This window comes from Saccostrea echinata, unplaced genomic scaffold (assembly GCF_033153115.1).
Source record: "Saccostrea echinata isolate AGI-Se365-2 ecotype Australia unplaced genomic scaffold, CSIRO_AGI_Sech_v1 ptg000028l, whole genome shotgun sequence".
Lineage (NCBI taxonomy): Eukaryota > Metazoa > Mollusca > Bivalvia > Ostreida > Ostreidae > Saccostrea > Saccostrea echinata.
This window is the reverse complement of record NW_026889777.1, coordinates 12,341,639-12,363,667: the sequence shown is the minus strand read 5'-3', so window position 1 is coordinate 12,363,667 and position 22,029 is coordinate 12,341,639. Positions and strand designations below refer to the sequence as shown.

Here is a 22,029-nt window from a genome sequence, read left to right as displayed (position 1 = left end):
AAGCACGTTATAATATGGCTATTTTTCCAAGCAATATTTGGACAACGTAATCAAGCAAATAAATAATGCCTGGGATATAAAAATTGTGCTTCGGATATTTTGCATTTCTTCAGCCCATTCATATTTTTTCTTCAATATTTTCTAATCAACACACATTTTTCCTTTTTTTTCCAAGCTTCGCTAATATAGCCACTGAAGATCAGAATTCAAGCATCACAGATAGAATTCAAGCCCTTGACATGCAAATATGCCTATAAGCAGTTTTCCAACACATTTCTAATTAAGAAGCATTTTCAAACACCGGGTCAAAATTCAAGCATTTTCATGGTCTGTGCGACAACTGTACAATCAATCAATCATTAGCAGTTTCCCATACCCCCTTGTTTTTGCTTTTAAGCAGGGAAAATAAATCTCCAAATTAGTTTTTTTTTTCATTTAAAATATGCAGCAATGTTAAAATGGGTAAGTTATCAAGTATATCAAATTTGAACAGTTGTATCGAACACACATACTTAGTCAATATAAAAAATAAAACAATAATTCAATGAACTAGAATAATTTTATTTCCGTAAGAAATGGGAGACAATATTGCGAACTGGCTGACTGTAACATCATTTGAGAACACGAGAGCTGGCAACTGTATTGGTATAGTAAACAATAGAACACATCATATACAGTAATGTACAGTCGGCTAACAGAAACTGTAGGGTCTGTATTGTTATTGAAAATGGCTTACAAGTCAAACACGATTTACTGAAAATTGGCTGCAAGTCAAATAGGATTTTCCTTATCTCTGTGATGTTTTAAACAAAGCTCAATTTTTTATCATGGTACATGTGTTTCAGACAAAATCGTGTGTTTCCATGTAGCCACATTAACCAATTAATTCTCTATTGAGACCAGAGGGCAGACTTGGATTTCAGTTTAATCAGTTTGTTTTCAGAGTCCATTTGATCCAAGCCTCCCTTTTTCACAGTTAGATAACATCTGACAGAGCTTTGGTGAATTTCTGCTGTTCGGCAGTCATCCCTAATACAATAAAATCTGTACACAGTTATGGTTTGTTAATACAAGGAAACAATCAAAATATTCAAAATGGGGAAAACACTGAAGTATTGCTACATCTGGGGTCATGTCTCCATAGCAACCATGTTTTGCATTGATCAGCGCCTTTAAAGATATGAAGCTTTTTCTTTAAGCTTGTAAAACTTTGAAAGATCAGCATGATCATGTATACAGTAATTGCTAGGAAGACAAGGCAATACACTAATAATACAAGATCCTGTACATAAGCTACGGGGAGATACTGTGATAGAAAAAGTCAGAGGTATTCCGAGTATCTAAGAATACTCAGCTTATCAAAGACTATTTATAGATATATCGGTCATACATGTAGAAGAGAAACCACATTTCATTTCATGAAAAAGTAACATCATGTTTCAAAACCTCTAAACAATGTAAGATACAGACAATGCATGATATCAAGACTTTTTTTTTTTTTAATTTACAAATTCATAAATTATTTAAGGCTTGTAAAAGGTCAGGTCTTTGACATAACAACCCTTTTAGCATACTGAGGTAGATATTTTTTTCAATTTTTTTCTGTAAATATATATACATTTGAACTTCAGTATCTCAAACATCAATATCTCAAATACCATGGATGTGTCCGTTGTAACAACTTTTTCTCTATGTATTTTAATGAATTCATGCGTATCTTGATTTTTTTCCTCTCAGCCTATTAAGTTTGAGATAATGAGATTTGATGGTATATATATTCTCCCATTTCTCCTTTTCAACGAGATCAAAGACTTGACCTTTTTTGTTTGCACTTAAGCCTTGTGAAACTTTTAAGTACTCTACTGAGCAGAAAAATAAAAATGAACATCTGAAGCATAAAAATTGGAAAAGTTTTCAACTCCATCAATCAACTAATTGAAATACAACTGTTTGTAACTTGCAGAATAACATTATAAATTGAAACTACATTCAAAGGATACTTAACAAACAACAAGACTTTTTTTTTCATCATATTTTACATTTCCATCCAAAGTTAGATGGGTATATGACACTCTTTCAAAGCACTGAAAATAACAATTTTCATTTTGTTTTGGAAATAGTGCATATTACATAGAAATTCCCATCTGGCAGAAATATTAGCTAGGAATTTTTTTTGTACATTTCATCATAAAACTCCTTTCCAACATTTACATTATGCTGAATGCCCTCAAGGTTGTCGTTTCTCATGTTTTTGTAAATTCAGTCAATTTCACACTTGTTTAAACATGGCATTCATAAATTCAATTACATACAAATCAACCATTACAGTTTCAAAGGCAGGATTAGTTGAATTCACTATTCTTAGTAACAGTTTGATTTGTTATGCGGTATTTTAGACATTTCAAGTGTGCAGTGTGTAGTGCTTAGATATACAATTCTTTGTCAGTTTTAAGACCTGTTTGGTTTGAAGTTGCACATTAATGTACATGTATGTAGTGTTGAATAGAATGTCTAGCTGGAAATAAAGATATTCTTTTTTCATTCTTTTTTTTATTCAATATAATGGACAATAAAAAAAGTTTGTCCTTCAACAGGTCATAAAAATTCTAACAAAAAATTCTGTCAACAAGTATCAAAAATAAATTTATTACAAAAAAAAAAAAAATGGCCAATACTAAAAAAAATCAATACTGGCCTAATAAACATTTGTTCCTACCCCAGGCATGCAACAAAAGGCAAGCCATCCTACCCAACCATTAAAAACATACCTCTACTCCCTAGATGTCATCAATCATTTCAAGTCAAGCACTTCTATATGCATTAAATCTCATAAATTATACGTGCAGGTAATGCCCTTTTGTAAAAATATATCTTACATTTTTAAAAAAAAATATAGATTTCCTACCCCTCCCCCTCAAAAACCAATATTTTTGCTTCCATTTTTTTTATTATTGCCAGTAACTAATTTCCAATGCAAACTAAAAATTCTTTGGCAACTTGGAAATGTCGAAAATATCTCTCAATGATGAATTCAAAACAAACCCATCATACTTTCCTACTTCATAAAACATAGCATTCATCCTTAATGTTGAACACCTATAATTGAACTGTCCCCAATCCCTTCCATGAACACACAACCGACTTGGAACATTTACTTCCCATTGTGCTGTGGCCTTGGTTGTAATCTTCTTTGTTGGCCAGGCATAAGTCCAGGACCCTGTGGGGGACGGGGATTTACCAGTGACCTAATTCTTCTAATGGCTGGCTGCATAGCATAGAAATGTCCAATAATAGAAACTGCCACCTCCATATCGCCCTCTTGGTGGCTCTGTGAATTCTGGTCAGGAACTTTCACTATTGCACCACTTACTCTCTGCATTTCCCGAACCTAGCAAGAAAGAAAATCTTGGTAAATAAAGATGCTGAAAGCAGGCATGATGGTTACAATCTGCATGCTAAATACTCTCAAAATATGTAAGCTAGAAAGTTGTCAATTAAACAATTTTGGATGCAATATGAACACTTTTTTCGCAAGATTTGTGACTGCTTTTAAGACTAACTAGAAATATGTCCATAGGACATGAATGCCCCGCCGAGGGTATATTAGTAATGAAGCATTTTAACACAAATTGAGAAAAGTGAGGTCAAGGTCAAAGGAAAGGTCAAGGTTTAAAATTGTTGATGCAGTTGAATAGCTCTCATCAGTATGTATCAGCATATGAAGTTTGATAACACTATCTTGAATGGTATCTTTAAAACTTAGCTAAAAACTTATTTAAGAAAAGTGAGGTCAAGGTCAAAGGAAAGGTCAAGGTAAAAAATACTGATGCAGTTGGATAGCTCTCATCAGTATGTTTCAGCATATGAAGTTTGTTAAAAATATCTTGAATGGTTTCATTAAAACTGAGCCAAACACTAATTTAAGAAAAGTGAGGTCAAGGTCAAAGGAAAGGTCAAGGTCAAAAAATGTTGATGCAGTTGAATAGCTTACATCAGTATGTATCAATATATGAAGTTTGATTACACTATCTTGAATGGTATCTTTAAAACTGAGCTAAACACTAATTTAAGAAAAGTGAGGTCAAGGTCAAAGGAAAGGTCAAAGTCAAAAAATGTTGATGCAGTTGCATAGCTCTCATCAATATCTATCAGCATATGAAGTTTGATAAAAATATCTTGGATAGTTTCTTTGAAACTGAGCTTTGAACAGAGCTAAACGCAAAGTGTGACGGGAGGACAGACGGAAGGACGGAAGGACAGAAGGACGGAAGACGGACATGACAAACACTCTATGCCCCGTCCATATTCATTGCGGGGCATAATAAAACCAAGGTTTGTCTTCAAGAACATATTTCTTTCCTTTCAGTTCAAACAACATAAGAAATCTGAACACGAATAAATAAGAACAAAATTTTTAGAAGACTGCAACTCGTCATAATTGAATATAAACTTCTGCTGAACACTGGGAAATTTTGCAATGTCCTATTTAATATCCTGCCAACTGTAAAATTCTAAGTTGTTCTTAATTCCACTTCCTGTATACCAACTTCTATATTCATGTGAATAATTATACAATAAAATCAATTTGTAATTCTTTTCGTTATTTGTCACCTATTGACATAAACAAGTGGTTTAATTTAGATTTACATGTACCTCTGAAATTCAGATATCAAGATTCAAGAATCAAAGTTGGTATACAGTACAACAAAGAAGAACTCATACCAAAGCTTTAGTCTACAAGGTCATGAAATAAACATGCAAATTTAAGTGCACATTTAATTCTATTCATATACATGTTCTTTCATTCTAGAGCTTGTATAATAATACTATATTTGAAATTTCTATTATTCAAACAACAAATGATTCTGTCTGTTGTAATTTGTTCAATGCTTACATTTTGTCCTCCTTTCCCAATAATTCGTCCAATCATACTCCTAGGGACCATGACCTCTGACCTTAGGTGGACTTCCTCTATTCTCTGAAACCCTCCTTCAGTCTTAATCTTGTCAAATATATAAAACTGGGCCTGCAAAACAGTCAACAAATAGTATTAAAATATTATTTACATTGTAAAGGATGCCTGTATAAATAGATTTATAAACTTGATGTCCTTTTTGATTCAATACAAAACTTGATTTAGACAACGTGACTCCTGCTGACGATATAAAAGGAGTATTCTACTTAAGCATAGTAGTGTGGTCCCTTTTTACACCCTTGGTTTACCGGTTAAATATTAGCATACAGTATTTTGTTCATTTTCATTGTGTATAATGAAGTAATTCTAATTAAAACATTGTGTATTTATAATGAAGAATCAAACATATCAAAAAATACAAGGCTATTTTTAACACCTTTCGCACTAAAAATGCCGGAACATTTTACCCCGATCAGACTATGGTTTCTCTATTACATGGAAATGGGCGGAGACATTTAGATTAGATACTATAAAAAGAAGATCTTGGTATGATATTTTTTTCCAAAGACGAATAATATGTTCAAGATTCACAATCAACTACAAATACAATTTTCCATTTACAAAACTTTGGCAATAAAAGCTATAACAAGATGAACTAAACAAGTCCATGCTGATCGATATAAAACTGAGTACGTTTCAACTGAGAAATAGCACTTTTACTGGGGGCATTTACCCGTAACGATACAAATCCATGTGGCTTGTCGTGATTCTAAACAGGTCATAAAGAGGTTAATCGCATGTAAATGAAGTCAGCGAAGAGATTCAAAATCACAATACTTTTAATTAGAAAACATAGAGCACAAGGTTGTTCATTAAAGATATTTTCACTCAACCTTTACACATATAATATACACATTATATTTCAAACTCGACTCTGAACAAACCTGTGCTCGGTGTTTACGAAAGCTTTGAAGTGTGTACCTGTCACTGATTTCTTTTGATATTCATGAAAGTCAAAAGGACCCTACCTTCAAGGCGCAGCTTCGTATGCGGCCTATATCTATTGTTTGACATTTTTAGATGATGATTCAAATAATAAAGACTTTAGTTAATAATAAAATTTAATTTTTAAAAATGTTAATAAATGTTCAAAATTTGACGAGTAACCCTGGACCACAGATAAGCCTTATTGAGACTTGTTCTTTTTCTTCTCAAACTGGTCAACTTAATAATCTTTATTCTCAATTTAGTCGACTTAAATACCCTATTCTCATATAAAGAATCAGAATTTTGCTCTACATGGGTATTATCATTTCATGTGCTTGATGAAATACATTGCAGTTGAATATATACAATGTAGTATCAAGAAAATATTATAATTATCATATGACTGAATAATTCTTAGCTCTCTAAATGGCTAAGATCCAAGATTCTAGATATCATACTAAGCTATGTTTACCTGCATATGAACTTCCAGGTAAACATAAGTATTTACTTTTTCTATTTTGGTCTAAAAATAGATTAAGAACTTCCAGATTGATATAATTGGTTATGAAAAGTTATTTCACCTGCACCTAACCTTCTAGGTGAAGATAATTCTTTTCTTCCTTTGGACCAAAAAAGAACCAGATCAAGACCTCCTAAATTGATTCAATTACTTATGAAAAAGTTATTTCATCTGCATTCTACTTTCAGGTGAACATGTCATTTACCTTTGTCTCGACCACATCGGAAATACGTTAAGAAATTCCAAATTACTACTTGTATCAACTGATTATGTTTATCTTGCTTTTCTCTTGCTTTTTGCTAGGACTTGAACAAACGTCAACTATCAAGAAAGATAAGTTTTTTTTAAACAAGTTTGCATCACTGAATCATAAAATGAAACAATTATTGCTGTTTTTTCAGTCAACACAATGATTATTCCCCTTCAAAGTACAATATATAACTCTCCCTTTGGGCTTAGTGAATCTTGTACTTCTCAGGTGGCTAAATCATCGTACTGACCGAAAAAAGAGCAGTTATTGCATACCGTTATAAAGACAAACAGTACAGGTAAACAGGTGCACTCTTTCTCACCTTCCACTGGGCCTCGGCAGTTCCGGTGATGATGACTTTTCTCTCCTCCATTGGTGGGGAGGGGCCTTTCCTCTCACCGTTCATCTCACCATTCTTTCCAGGAAGGAGCTGAGGATTTTCAATCTACAAGATCCGTGCAATTACTAAATCATTAGATGAAGGAGTTAAACCATGGGTTATCATTAGTAAAATGGCTCTCAGTCTCTGTTTCTTTCTTGTAGATACATTTTTTTCTTAAGATACATGTATATCTTTTGAACAGTCATCGATAATTTGTTTTTTATGAAAATGTTATTTTTTTTTTAATTTTACAAGTTAGTTTACATTATAGTATTGCTGAATACCATTACTTGAATAGAAAAATAATGAAACATGTTTGAATTCACAGGCATTTTTTAAAACTGCAATTCATTAAGGAGAGTACACGGGTGGAAGAGGTGTGTTAATCAGACTGGGGCGGAATGTCAGAATCAACATAAAAATATTCTGACTTTATCCAATCATCATTCATAACCAATTCCGAACATGTTCCTTATATACATTATCAAATCGTCCAACACAGTTTCAATACTTTACTTGAATTTTGTTCAGATACATGTTCAGCTGACTTCAGCTTTCAGCTCAGGTGAGCTAAAAAGTGTCAAATTCATAAATTATTTGCAGGAATTCTCAAAATGTTCAGTACCCTTCTATCTTCTATGCAAATGAACATTTTCCCTTCGAGAAAAATGACTTTTAAACAAACATGAGAAGAAAGCCTATACTGTATACATGGAAATTTTTGCCCCAATTTCATTTTTCGCCCCCATCACCCTTTGTTGCAAGTTGCCTCTTGGCGAATTTAAAATGAGCAAAAATTCAAGCCTAAATCATTATCTCTTAAACACAATTTATCTGGGTGAATCTAAAACAGCGAAAATTTTTTGCAAGTGTGAAAGGGCAAAAATAACATGGGGCGCTTTTGTGACTCTATATACAGTATATACAAATTTGAGAAGAGGAAAGGAGATTAGATCCCATTTTGTTCAAGATATTGATTCTATCGGACTCTGCCACTCAACATACACACATACCTTAATTCTAGCACCAGATAATCTCATGATCTCTTTAATATTGGATCCCTTGCTGCCTATACAAGCTCCCACAGTATTCTCTGGGATATATAAGAAAGTCACTTCAAGTTCCTGCTGGGGTGGACCTTGATTGTAGTAGAACCCATCACCCTGCTGCTAAAGAATCCATCAGAATATAAGTTTACATCCATTTCATTTTTTCTCCTTTATTTGAAAAAATAAAATATTTCATAACAATGAAAGGAACACAGAAACAGTTGTTATTCAGAGGAAAATTCATTTGTTAATTGCCTTGTATGTTACAGGTCACTAAAATCTCTCTGCTCAAGCAAATCACTTAAAACAGCTTAAAAATTGACAAAATTAACCCTAGTAGTGCTGAACCCGGAATATTCCGGTAAACAAAGCCATGTGCTGTGAGCTGACCCCGGAATATTCCGGGTGACAGCAACGATATTTTGAAACCGCTATTTTAGGCGGCCAATGGAAATTTTGTCTAATAAAAGCACTTTCCTTATTTGGTAATAGGTTTGAATGAATAAAAAAATCCATTACTTAGATGAAATGTGATTGGTTGTGTAAATTTAGACAGGTGAAAAGGTCATGTTTATTCCGCGTGATTCAAAATGGCGGCGTATTCAAGAAAACATTTTTCAATGTGCTAGTAAACTTGTTTAGAGACTAAAATCGCGGTTGAAAACTTGATAGATATTTACTACAAGATGTTTTCGACATTTTCTAAGAGGAAGATTATGCTAAACATGTTTTAAATGTGAAATTTGCTAGACGGCGATCGGCCCATGCCAAGGTTGGATTCACGGGTTTAGACTTCGATATGTCCGAGTTAAAAAACGATCCTAAGTATTTTATTTCATATAAACTCAACAGAAATAAAGACAATCATATCATGACTAATGAAAACAATAGTTTAAAGAAGCCAGATTAAGAGAGAAATACAGCAAATGTTGAGATTCCACATCAAGGTAAAATCAACAATGGCGGACTCCAACTTTTGACGAAGGTATTTCTTACGATGTGACTACACAAACATTGAAAAGTTGTACCAAAACTATGTCCCTGTATTAAAAATTATCTGTATTACCGTCAGTAAGCATCTTAGTGAATAAATATGAATAAAAGTTTAGTTGCATGAAGAAAAAGTTGTGTTATTTATAATATATTCGCTTTACCTGTAAATTACCTATTTATTTATCCAAAGAATGAAAACTGGCTATCAAAATATTGAAGTCCTATCTCTGCTGAAGATTTTGATGTATAATATGTCTATGTTTTTTCAATAAAATCTGAATTAAATTGCTTAAACAAATGCACCCCAATGCAGGCAAAAATATTCAGCTCAGAGCACTAACACTGTGTATTTTATATAGCGCTACTAGGGTTAAGTATCAGTTATACTTTCTTGGACTGATTTTCCCCCATACAGATTCTCTAGTTTCAGAACTTAAAACTAGAAATATGTCCATAGGACATGAATGCCCCGCCGAGGGTATATTAGTAATGCAACATTTTAACACAAATTGAGAAAAGTGAGGTCAAGGTCAAAGGAAAGGTCTAGGTGAAAAAATATTGATGCAGTTGAATAGCTTACATCAGTATGTATCAGCATATGAAGTTTGACACTAATTTAAGAAAAGTGAGGTCAAGGTCAAAGGAAAGGTCAAGGTCAAAAAATGTTGATGCAGTTGAAAAGGTTATATCAGTATGTATTAGCATATGAAGTTTGATAAAAATATTGTGAATGGTTTCTTTAAAACTGAGCTAAACACTAATTTAAGAAAAGTAAGGTCAAGGTCAAAAGAAAGGTCAAGGTCAAAAAATATTGATGCAGTTGAATAGTTCTCATCAGTATGTATCAGCATATGAAGTTTGACACTGATTTAAGAAAAGTGAGGTCAAGGTCAAAGGAAAGGTCAAGGTCAAAAAATGTTGATGCAGTTGAATAGCTCTCATCAGTATGTATCAGCATATGAAGTTTGATAACACTATCTTGAATGGTATCTTTAAAACTGAGCTAAAACTTATTTCAGAAAAGTGAGGTCAAGGTCAAAGGAAAGGTCAAGGTAAAAAATATTGATGCAGTTGAATAGCTCTCATCATTATGTATCAGCATATGAAGTTTGTTAAAAATATCTTGAATGCTTTCATTAAAACTGAGCTAAACACTAATTTAAGAAAAGTGAGGTCAAGGTCAAAAGAAAGGTCAAGGTCAAAAAACGTTGATGCAGTTGAATAGCTTACATCAGTATGTATCAACAAATGAAGTTTGATTACATTATCTTGAATGGTATCTTTAAAACTGAGCTAAACACTAATTTAAGAAAAGTGAGGTCAAGGTCAAAAGAAAGGTCAAGGTCAAAAAATGTTGATGCAGTTGAATAGCTTACATCAGTATGCATCAACATATGAAGTTTGATTACACTACCTTGAATGGTATCTTTAAAACTGAGCTAAACACTAATTTAAGAAAAGTGAGGTCAAGGTCAAAGGAAAGGTCAAGGTCAAAAAATGTTGATGCAGTTGCATAGCTCTCATCAATATCTATCAGCATATGAAGTTTGATAAAAATATCTTGAATGGTATCTTTGAAACTGAGCTTTGAACAGAGCTAAACGCAAAGTGTGACGGAAGGACAGACGGAAGGACAGAAGGACGGAAGGACGGAAGACGGACATGACAAACACTATATGCCCCGGCCATATTCATGGCGGGGCATAAAAATTTTTACTTCACAAAACAGGAGGATTTTGATATCACAAAACCATGAGTTTAACAATAATTTCTCAAATGCAATGTCCAGTATACAACTTCCAGCTTCCTAGCAGCTTAAGTTCATTTTATTTTACATGCATGTAGACTAACACATTTTTGTCACTTTTTAAAATTATAAAAATGACATAAAAATTATTATAAAATTATTTAAAATTAAAACTATTCTTTTCCTTGAATAACAAGCCAAAATGAACGGTGTTTTGAATGTTAAAAATACTTTTTTGAATTGACTTTTGTATTTAATTATAATGTATACTACATATGCTAGGTAACTTACCATCTGGTATGGGGGATACGATGGTCCTCTTTGGTAGTTGTATGGGGGCATCATGTTGGGCATCGGAGGCATACCACCAAACATGCCCATCTGTGTCTGAAAAACATGACCATGCCACGAGTTCTTAATCCATACATAATCCAGTATTATTACTAAACACAATTATATCTTGCAATAATGTTTGTGTTACATGGTTGCAACTTTATTCCATTTGATGTCCTTCATAATACATTGATAATCATTTTGTATTGAAACTTAATACTGTATTATTGCTTTCACCATTGTTTAAATTTTTAAATTTACCTAGTATTCATAATTTTGGAAATGCACACAGAAGTACATGCATGAGACATACTCCACATGAAAATTAAAACCGATGTGCCAAAACAACATATGCTGAAAGATTGTGTTTAGAAACCTTTTAAAAACATGTCAAATTAGCAGTGGGTCATTACTCAAATTAGCTGTGGATGACTTACATTATAGTTTTGAGCATCTTGTTCAAAACATTTCCTCATTTTCTCGGATACCAAAGCCTCTGCTTTAGATGCATTTTCTGGACTTCCAGTAATGGTAATCACACGATCCACGAAAAAGTTGTTCATGTCTGTCGCACTGAAAAACACGTACCATGTAAATCAACCAACATAGCACATTTTCATATCTCAATACTTATGCTATGTTATATGAAACACATTCTTTATTTATTACAAATTGGATTTTGGTTTTGCAGGTTGCAATGAATCTTGCTTTTATCATGAGTTTTTCTTGGAGTGATAAATTATAGAGAACCTAATGGAAATCATTCACTTTTTCATTATTTTACAAGTTACATTTTCTGTCACCCATTCTATTATACCTTCATAGTTAAAATTAGGCTGAGGTACAATTAAGTCTGTGGTTATTTATAAGCATGAACAAGTATTTACCTCGAAACAACAATGTGTGTACCCGTTTGCTCCATAAAACTCTTGATGACGTTTCCCTGTTTTCCAATGATTCTACCACAAAGGCTGTTAGGGCAAAGGATCTTCAATGGTGGCTCACTAGAAATTAATCAACAGCACTATCTAAAGCTCTCTAAAATTTGTGAGAATGGTGCCAAGATGAAGTAAATGCCTTTGAGTATTACAGACTTTGTGGATCAGACTGGGGCGGATTAATAAGTCAACATACTCATTTTCTGACTTCATCCAATCATCATCTCAACATTTCCAATTTCAATAACGGCGTAAAATAAACTTAATACAGATCTAAATCAACCAAAATGTAAATGTTTTCATTTTTCATGTGAAGATAAACACAAACACACCATATTTGTTAAAAAGAAAAAATTTCAACAAATGTGAAGATAAACACAAAGAGACCATATTTGTTTATAAGAAAAATGTCAACAAGTAAGTTTCCCAATGATGAAATCAAAACTTCATTGATTTAATTCTATTATAAAACATAGCCGTTCATGCTGCTTATTTTCATTAAAACTAGTAATACTTCCCATACACAAAGGTACTATCAAAAACAGTTGAACTTCCCCTTGAAAGTTGTAATGAACATTAAAAATTTCTATGCAGGAGTAAAGGTCCTTTAAATTGAATATAATAAAATAGTTAGTTTCACTTACAAATAAACATTTTGCACATTATTCAGTTAATTCTCAACTTCTAAAATTATTGCAGACACAGACTCATTACCCCTTGTTTAGGGACTGTGCTTCAGTTTCCACGATTTTCATTATTTCTTTGCAAGCTTTAGAACAGTTTTCTGGGCTTCCTTTAATTGTAACCAGCTGAAATGACAAACATATGAACTTCATTCTCTGAACATTCGGTTTCATATCAATATCCTCTTCATATTCATCACTCACTACATAGTCTTAAATACCTCAGTCAAATTCATGTATTAACATTTTCTAAATTATCTTTAAATCATGCTATATCAGTTGAAAAGGCAACATTTCAACTACATGTACATGTATGCCAAGTAACAAGCACTCTGAAACCTCTTTTTCAAGCTAAAAGTTTTACACATATAATGGTTCATGGACCCGCTGACCCATAATGTCACAAGTCCCCCCCCCCCCCCCCCCCCAATGTTGTCAGTAATCCTTTCTTCTTCCAAATAGATGATAATGCTTGTTGGCTTAGTCATGTTCTGTTTTTACATTATTTTTTTACTTACTGTGTCAGTTGATAAACCATCTCGCCTATGAATGTCAACTCTGTAAAATAAATGAATATATTTCTACATTATTCCTCAAAATATAGCAATAACACTGCCATTAATTTCAATCTTATCACATTCTACCAGCAGAGAAATCAGACTGGGGCGGACCAGATCTTCATAATTCATTTCTGAATTACAATTCCAATCATCACCTTACTCTACCAATAAATTCTGATCAATAGTTGTATATTTCTGACCTAAAGATAACCCCTTCACACTATCTAAAGGCAGAGCTAGAGTTAAGGAAAGCATACCTAGCACGGCTTTCTGAGGTAATGTTGTGAATTGTCTGCCCTTGTTTTCCAATGATGGCTCCAACATACTCACTTCCTACCAGTATTCTGTGAAAACAAAACAGCACATTATTGTTTGATTTTAATAAGAATCTATGTATGAGTTATCTAAATATAAACAAAACATGAGGCAAAGCAGCAAGGCAGAACGATTCCTTATTTTACATACTAAATATCGTGAAACAGTCCTTAGATGTCAAATCGCGAGAACAATAATTGGCGGGTGGACGGATGATCTAGAGATTTTACATGGATTTCAGCACCATAAAAATGAAAGAGAGTAATTTCATTTCGTGAGTAGTGCTTCTTGCGAAATTATGCAATAAATAATTCCTCTCGTATATCTAGGAATCTACAGTATCCAGAAACAGACAAATTTACTGAAACCCCTATCCATCCAACAGAAATCTCATTTTATTTCAATATATCCCTCAACTTTGTTAAGTTTAAATTTACAGTATAGAAATCATTTGAAGTCTCTACAAAATTTCTGAGGTCTCTATTTTTTGTCAGCATGTGTTCACTACAACAAAACTCAGAGTCTTTGTGTAATCATTTCTGAAAAATCATACGAACGAGACTATTTAGCTCATCATTGTTTTGTCCTCATTGAACATTGTGAAGGTATATGCAATATCCAGAACTCATAATCCAGTGCTTTATGTATATATACTCCGCTTACTATGTTTATTCTCAAATAATCCAATAATCAAATTCATTCTTAGCTTATCCTGCAAAAAAACATTTGATATTTACCTTTACAAATGAAAGGTCACCTATCTACCAAATTGTGTAACATGCATGTATGAGCTACATAAAATACTAAGTTTACTGACACATTCAGGCATGCATATAAAGAACAAAGCATGAATTGGGAATGCTTTTTAACTCATGTAAAAGAAATAATCTTGTAAGATATTTTATCTTCCATGGGGATGAAAAGAACTATGCATTATATCCAAGTACAGTAAAAATTGCTTATACAAAACTCAAATATATTAGGAAATCTTGAATTTGAAGTTCCATCCCTCCCTTTAATCAGACTAAAATATCACGTCCTAAAGACTGCCTATAAACAAGTTTTTTTTTTGTAAATATCTTCTTTTTAACGTTTGAACGAAATAGGGATTTCAAAATTTAAATACGACTAAAAGCAGATAAAAAATTAAGGCGAGTCTACAGTTCAACATTTCCATTTTTATTAACAATGCAAACGTTTTAAAACATTTTGGGGGGGGAACAGCAAAACAAAACTAAGAGTCTTTGAATAATCTTTTCAAAAATCATACGAACGAGACTATTAACTCATCACAGTTTTGTATGTACTGAACACTATATTAAGTGTTGTTATAAAATCATAATTATGATTTACATTTGTGCGCTTGACGAAAAGACCATGGATTTTCCATATAATTTCAGGAAAGGGGCCTAGGCCCTCGGAATTGGGAATTTAATGCCATTTTAACACTAACTGGGAAATTATATCACAAGAAAATTTTCAAGAAATAAACACTTCTGTTGCACCTACACTGAAGCTCACTCTACCTAACTTTACAGTTGCATAATGATAACAAAAATTTGGCTGTCAATGAAATACAATTACAAAAAAAAAAAAAAAACACCTTTCACCTGCGTACCTAAGAGGGAGTTCTTGACGGTTCATTCCTGGGTTCTGATTATTCATTCTGGGCCCCCCTCTACGAAGTCGATTATTTCCCTCTCCTCTGTGGCCCGCTCCTCCTCCTCCTGCCAACTCCACCTTCAACCAGAAAAATCAAAAGCCTGAAAGGCTTCAATGACGTCGAAGAAGAAAAACAATTTCAAAAGATCATTTTGAATTTGAAGATAGCAATAAGTCAAGTGAGTGACTCAGGAGAAATAATAAAAAAATAGTTTTAAACAAAATATCACAATTACAGTCTGGGGCCTTATGTCATGGTCCGAATGGAGCAGGGTTCGAATTGACCAGACACCGTCGAACATGTTTCATGCTAAATTCTTTTCAGTCAGTTGAAGAACTATGAAGGATTTCATAAATTTATATAATATTTTTTCTAATTGCCAATGTCAAAGCGTTGTATTAGTGATTGCATCTAAACTACAACCAAGACTGTTCTGTTACAATTACGATCGGGCGTGGTATACGGTATACTGGGAAATGGAGGAAATAGAGAAATACAGTAATACTGGTCAACATCATCGGTTTTTAGGATAAAGTTGGTCAGAAGATTGTAAAAGTAAAGCTAAGATTTACAAATTCAATCTTTTCAGTCTTATAGTATTCGTGTTTATGTAATTTTGTAAATTATTTTACCGCCTGTTGGGTTGTTTGTGTTCCACGGTTATCGTTCCAAAATGTTATTCATGTCATTCGACGCACCTTTCTGTAGAAATTCATCCGCAACAACCATCACGTTTTTATTGTGTGAAAATAAAACATAATATCGTTGTTTTGTAAAAGAATTAATTGTAGATACAATTGATGCAATTTCATTTTCAAGCTATAATTATTCATTGTGAGCGTTTTAAAAGAAATTAGTTTATAGCTATTGCTATTTTCTATTGCGGATGCATCCACTGACACATTCGGTCGCGTACATCCCTTGGCGATTTCACTTGGCCGATCGCTAGATGACATTCGAGCTCCAAGAGCTCGACGTCATAAAAATCTCAAAATTCCAAAACAATTGATACGAAAATACCTTGGAAACTGTTTTATCAGCGTTAAAACAAAATTTACAATGTGCACAACAGCATGTTCTTTGTCAATTTCTGGTATTAAATATGCAAGACCACAGATCATACATTTTCACTTTGTGTGAGAATAGCTCAGGTGGACTGAAAATGAATTTTGAACTAGAATTTCTATCTAATGTTTTCTCAGACGTCCGTGTCAAATTCTACTAGTGATGGGAATCAGTAAGAATTTCATAATCGATGATCGGGCTACTGTAACTAACTAATTATCAATTATAATCGGACATTTACAAAGTCTGTCTATTTAGTTTATTAAATGGTAAGAACGGGTGAATAACTACTTTCTGTGGTGATCCAGCTGGTTCTTCGTTCATTTTGAAGAATCCAAAGTACGTCTGTACCCAGGAATAAGCGTTGTTACCCAGATATAAAGACAATTGTCTGATTGTCTGTGCCATTGCGATACACAAATAAGTTAATAGATAAGTTGCGGATGGAATATTCGGCTTAAAAACTATTACACTTGTACAATAAAAAAAACAAGCATTCTGAGAGTATTGCATTAGCAATACTAGTCCCCTACCGGCAAGTGTAATCTGGTTCCCGTTAAGAATTGAAAATGCCATAATTCCGTCAAAAATTAATAAAGCGGGACGAAATGCAAACTTGATCTATAACTAATCAAGGTAAAGCTACATACCAAAAATCAGCTCAATATCTACAAGCGTTTAGAAGAAAATTGCGGAAAACCCTTAAAAATTTAAAAGGCCGTAATTCCGTCAAAAATCAATGAAGCGGAACGAAATGCAAACTTGATCTGTAACTCATCAAGATACACTCACATACCAAAAATCAGCTCAATATCTGCAAGCGTTTAGGAAAAAAGTGCGGAAAACCAAGTGGGACAGACTGACAGACAGAGGGACAGACAGACAGACAGACGGACAGACAGACAGACAGACGGACGGACAGACTCAGAGGAAACCTATAGTCCCCTCCGGTTTCACCGGTAGGGGACTAATAACCTGATTAATCGGAATAAACATTTTGTAATCGAGCACCTGGATTATGCCAGCAATCCACTGATTTTCGATTATAATCGATGATTGGAACACCACTAAATTCTACCCACCCATTTCATTGTCTATCATCAAATGTTTTGACTGTAACAGATGGAAATGACAGCTGCATATTTCCAATCTTGCCAGTTTATGTTCCCTGGTCTTATAATTATGGTTAAATATTTACCTTTAGACCCATTCCTTGGTATTCTAAACAATTTAGGGATGATACTGCCCTGAAGAGAGAGAATAAAGACAACTGAAGGCAATATTTACACAGTAAATAGTCAACACTAATAAATATTCAATGTGACAACATTCTCAATCTATACTTACTGCTGTGCCTGTTCGTGTGTCTCAAATGTTACATACACAAGTCCTTCAGCTCCTTAAGAAGTAAAACAAATTTTTTAAGATCAGTGATTCAAAAATATCACATTTTTAAAATAGATCTAACATGCTGCTTTTACATAAAAATTTATAGATCCCATCAATAACCAAATCCTTACAAAGAATTTCCAACCTTTTTTCAACATGCAATAAAATGTTTCAGTTTTGAGGTATAAAATGCTTCATGAATGACCATTTAACTTTAATTAAAAAAAAAGATTTTAAGTGAGCTATTGAGTTACTTTAAGAACTAACCTTGTTCACACCTTAGTAGATTGCCCAGACCAGACACCAGGGCCTCTACTTCGTCTCTCTTGATGTGAACGGGCAGGTTCTGGATCTGAATTTTATTATTCTTTCTACAAGGAATTGTATGATTTTATTATAGATATTTATAAACATTATTGACCTCAATCTAACTAAAGCTGAGATTTTTCTATTCTTCTGAGAAAGAGAGAAAAAGCTACAAAACCAGATGATTGAGAAAACACCCATTATGTATAAATGTTACTGACATAATGAAACTATCAACAAGAGCAGTTAAAGAACACCAATGTTAAGCCTACAGAAATAACACTGCGGCTGCAACAGATACATTCTCATGTTATTTGCTGGCTATATTAAAAACGGGGGAATGAGAATTTGGAAAAATTGACAAAATGACATGTCCCAGAAAAATATCGAATTTCAGATCGATTGTTTTTTTTTCACCAAGGATGGATCTTTTCCTGATTATTTTCGTTTATCTACATTATAAGAAAAGCATGTTAAAATTAACAACATGATTGTCTCATTGTCATAATTCATTTGGGAACTCTAGTCATCTATAATCGCTGAATCTATTTTTGTCTCCATGACTGAACTGTCAAAATGTGAAAGTTATATATTTGGACAGCAAAACTGTGAAAACAACTTACTTTACATGAATATATTAAAAACAATTAAATGCCTTTCAGATATACATATATATATGTATACCTATATGACACTAACTTAACTAGAGAGCCAACAATAGCAGCCAACAATAACAAAAACAAGTGAAAAACAAAACAAACACTAACTCGTCAGGGTACCTTCTTCTAGATGTGGATTGTTCTACCTGCATGACGGACCCAAGAAGGTTATAATCTGAAAATACAGTATATATCATTGAATTACTGCTGTTCAATTAAGGCAATCAATTAAAATAAAATTGCCTGCTAGTTGAATGTGATGCATTACAAATTCTGGGTTAACTATTAGGCCTAGTGCTTCTTTAAAATAAATATTTAATATAGATCTCTAATTTCTGACCATGAAACTTCATAGTGTGCTACGAACCTTCTTGATACCAACCGAAATTCTACAAATTGATTCCTTGAATGAAATGCAATCCCAGTATATATGAGATTAAAGGTTCACAGGTTGCTTGTTTACTTTTGTTATAAACACTAAAACACTTCTATCATTAATTAACAATTTTTATTATTATTTTTTTTTTTACCGGTAGAACCACAGCTTTCTTGGTATGTTCAGACTTGGGACCTTTAAAAATGATGCAGAATCCCCAAAATTACACGTCACATATTTTGGCCCTCTTTTAATCTCAGCTGCACCTTCTGTTTAGCCTTAAATCCTAAAATATTTGTACTTGAAATGCTGTGACTTTGACTTACAAGTTTTATACTTTGCAGATCTATATTCTCGTCGTGTAGTTTGCAACTTGGTTATAGAATGGTGGTTGAAATATATAATAAGTTCTGACATTTTTGAATATTATTCAATTCTCTCTCGTGAAGTGATTTGTTCCTTAATTTGGATTCATAAATTTATTCAATTTACCCTACTTCGACGATACATGACCACATGTTTTGCCAGCGTCGGCCATCTTGAATGATTCACAATGGCCATGTGCTCGTAATACAAGAGGCCGGTTTATTCGTTTTATCGACAATGTCCTTGCAGAAACTACACTTTTGCTTACCATTCAACTGACTTATAGCTCGTTCAACGTTAGACTGGTCTGCACAGTCAACAAAAGCGTAGTTTTTCTTCTTTAGAATCGTCCCTATCGCGATACCGTTCTCCTCGAACAAGCCCCTCAGCGTTCCTTCATCCACGGCTTGATCAAGGTTTCCCACATAAACACGATACATGCTAGTTGTCTCTGCAAAGAAAAATCAATATTTTACTCCAACATGCCGCGGATCGCGCAGAAGGTCAGTCAATCAATGTAAACGATGAAAACATATAAAGTACTATATACCAGCGTGTGCAGAAAAATATTACGGGTGTCGTAGAGTACTCTGATTGCGTAGTAATACTCCAGGACGGTGCTATATTTTGAAGGGGTGGACAGGTCGAGAAAATTTTTTTAATATAAAATTATTTTGTAACCTTTTCACTAAGATGCAACGAGTAACTTATCCGACAGTTCATTAGGATATATTAAAGAGTATTTAAGAAAAAATCAATAATTCTTCAGACATTATAAAAATATTTGGACAGAATTTAACCTCAATACCCCCTTTACCTTCTTTAAACTATCGTAATTATCACAAATACGCTGCTTTGATTCATACAATTATGAGTCTTTTCTCAACATGAAAGATCTGTTGTATTTTCCATTTCATTGTTGTAGATATGGAATCTTGCAAATATGGCTAAAATATTTGAGCAAGTTCATTCACCTTATTTGAGAATGGAATGCGCGTTTTCCCGCTCAATTTTAACGATCTAAAGGAGCGGATCAATGAAAAGTTACTCAAAAATACATAATTATACATGTATACATAAAAAAATCTTAAACCATATTATAATTAAAAGAAGATTAAAAAAAATCATAGAAACACAACAAATATTACCCCCCCCCCCAAAAAAAAAAAAAAAAATTTAAAAAAAAGCCCCCCCCCCCTAAAAAAATCAAAGAAAATTATCATTAGGCCTAAAAAGCAAACTGTCCAAAAAATATATTGCCATATATTGCATGTTCATATATTCATTTCACTGTAAGTACATATCTATAGTGTATAGCGTCAGAAGTGACGTGAAAAGCTCATTCTCCACGCAAATTATACTTCCTATAGCATATATATCCATCTTTTGACTTCCATTTACATTCATTTGGAATTGTATCCACTTCTTGTACCTTTAATTTCCTTATTAGCATTAATACGTCAATTTGTATTGTTTTATTTGAACTTTCGAGATTGATTACTATGGCATGTCAAACGTTGCAATATTCGATCTTTTCCATTTGTATTGTATAACTTTCCATTTGTATTGTATAATTTTTATTTGTATTGTATAATTTTTCATTTGTATTGTATAATTTTTCATTTGTATTGTATAATTTTCAATTCGTATTGTATAATTTTTATTTGTATTCTATAATTTTCCATTTGGATTTTATAATTTTCCATTTGGATTGTATAATGTTTATTTGTATTCTATATTTTCCATTTGTGTTGTAAAAAAAATCATTTGTATTGTATAATTTTTCATTTGTATTCTATATTTTCCATTTGCATTGTATAATTTCTTATTTGTATGCGATAATTTCTTATTTGTATGCGATAATTTTTCATTTGTATTGTATCCGAGGATTGTTTATTTATTTCGTTACGAAGGATGTCATTGGTCATAAAATTTAGTCTGTATAAAGGTCTCAGGTGCCCATCACAAACTTAGTCTGGTACCCTTCCCACAATTCCGATCGCGCACTCTCTACAAACACAAACTCGGCTCCTCTATTTGCGGTGCATGCTAAGGGACGACCATTTGATTCTCGGGGGGTGTCGAATCCGATTATTTATTTTCATTCTCTCGCAGGAGAGAATATTTATTTCCAATATGACCAGAGACAAGGAGAAAAACAAAAAGAAGAAAATCCGCCCAAACCCGAAAACTCAGTTTTTTGGGGGTGGGGGTAGTTACCACCACTCAAGGTCAATTTATTTATTTTCTCAGTCAGCATTCCTAAGGACAGATTATTTATTTGCCATCTACCAGCGCTCCCTTTTTAGAATCCAATGACCGTCTAACATGCACGCAAATACATATGCCGCCGAAATATGGCTGAAATATTGCCGACTCGGCGTTAAACAATAATCAATCAATCAAGCAAGCAAATACATATGAGCCCAGTTTGCTTTGAGCATCCGGAACATCTTCAACCCGATACAGGCTGAAACTTGACCAATGAAATCCTTCGTAACGAAACAAATAAACAGTCCGCGGATACAATACA

General features: G+C 33.3%; 1 protein-coding gene across 4 annotated transcripts; it reads right to left on the bottom strand.

The window, feature by feature from the left end:
• Positions 1 to 540: 540 nt before the first annotated feature.
• Positions 541 to 20,097, bottom strand: LOC133194131 (insulin-like growth factor 2 mRNA-binding protein 2). Of its 4 annotated transcripts, XM_061330107.1 has the most exons (17): positions 20,047 to 20,097; positions 19,765 to 19,947; positions 18,863 to 18,929; positions 18,057 to 18,160; positions 17,748 to 17,799; positions 17,599 to 17,647; positions 15,291 to 15,412; positions 13,615 to 13,701; positions 13,316 to 13,355; positions 12,829 to 12,923; positions 12,064 to 12,180; positions 11,614 to 11,749; positions 11,135 to 11,230; positions 8,068 to 8,223; positions 6,995 to 7,117; positions 4,895 to 5,026; positions 541 to 3,388 (listed from the first exon to the last, which is right to left on the bottom strand). In XM_061330107.1, exons 2-17 carry the CDS (start codon positions 19,934 to 19,936, stop codon positions 3,152 to 3,154), a joined length of 1,785 nt encoding a protein of 594 aa, XP_061186091.1. In that variant the 5' UTR covers positions 19,937 to 19,947; positions 20,047 to 20,097; the 3' UTR covers positions 541 to 3,151. The 4 variants fall into 4 exon arrangements, with proteins under 4 accessions (XP_061186091.1, XP_061186093.1, XP_061186092.1 ...); XM_061330109.1 differs by lacking the exon at positions 20,047 to 20,097 and having other exon boundaries at positions 18,875 to 18,929; positions 19,765 to 20,022; XM_061330108.1 differs by lacking the exon at positions 20,047 to 20,097 and having other exon boundaries at positions 8,068 to 8,220; positions 19,765 to 20,020.
• Positions 20,098 to 22,029: the final 1,932 nt, after the last annotated feature.

Excerpts from the sequence above, each read along its gene's own strand:
- LOC133194131 (XM_061330107.1), bottom strand. The coding sequence starts at position 19,936 with ATGTATCGTGTTTATGTGGGAAACCTTGATCAAGCCGTGGATGAAGGA. Across the intron at positions 12,181-12,828 it reads GCACAGTCCCTAAACAAGGG|TGAGCCACCATTGAAGATCC; the intron begins GTAATGAGTCTG and ends ATTAATTTCTAG. Across the intron at positions 8,224-11,134 it reads CGTATCCCCCATACCAGATG|CAGCAGGGTGATGGGTTCTA; the intron begins GTAAGTTACCTA and ends TGGATTCTTTAG.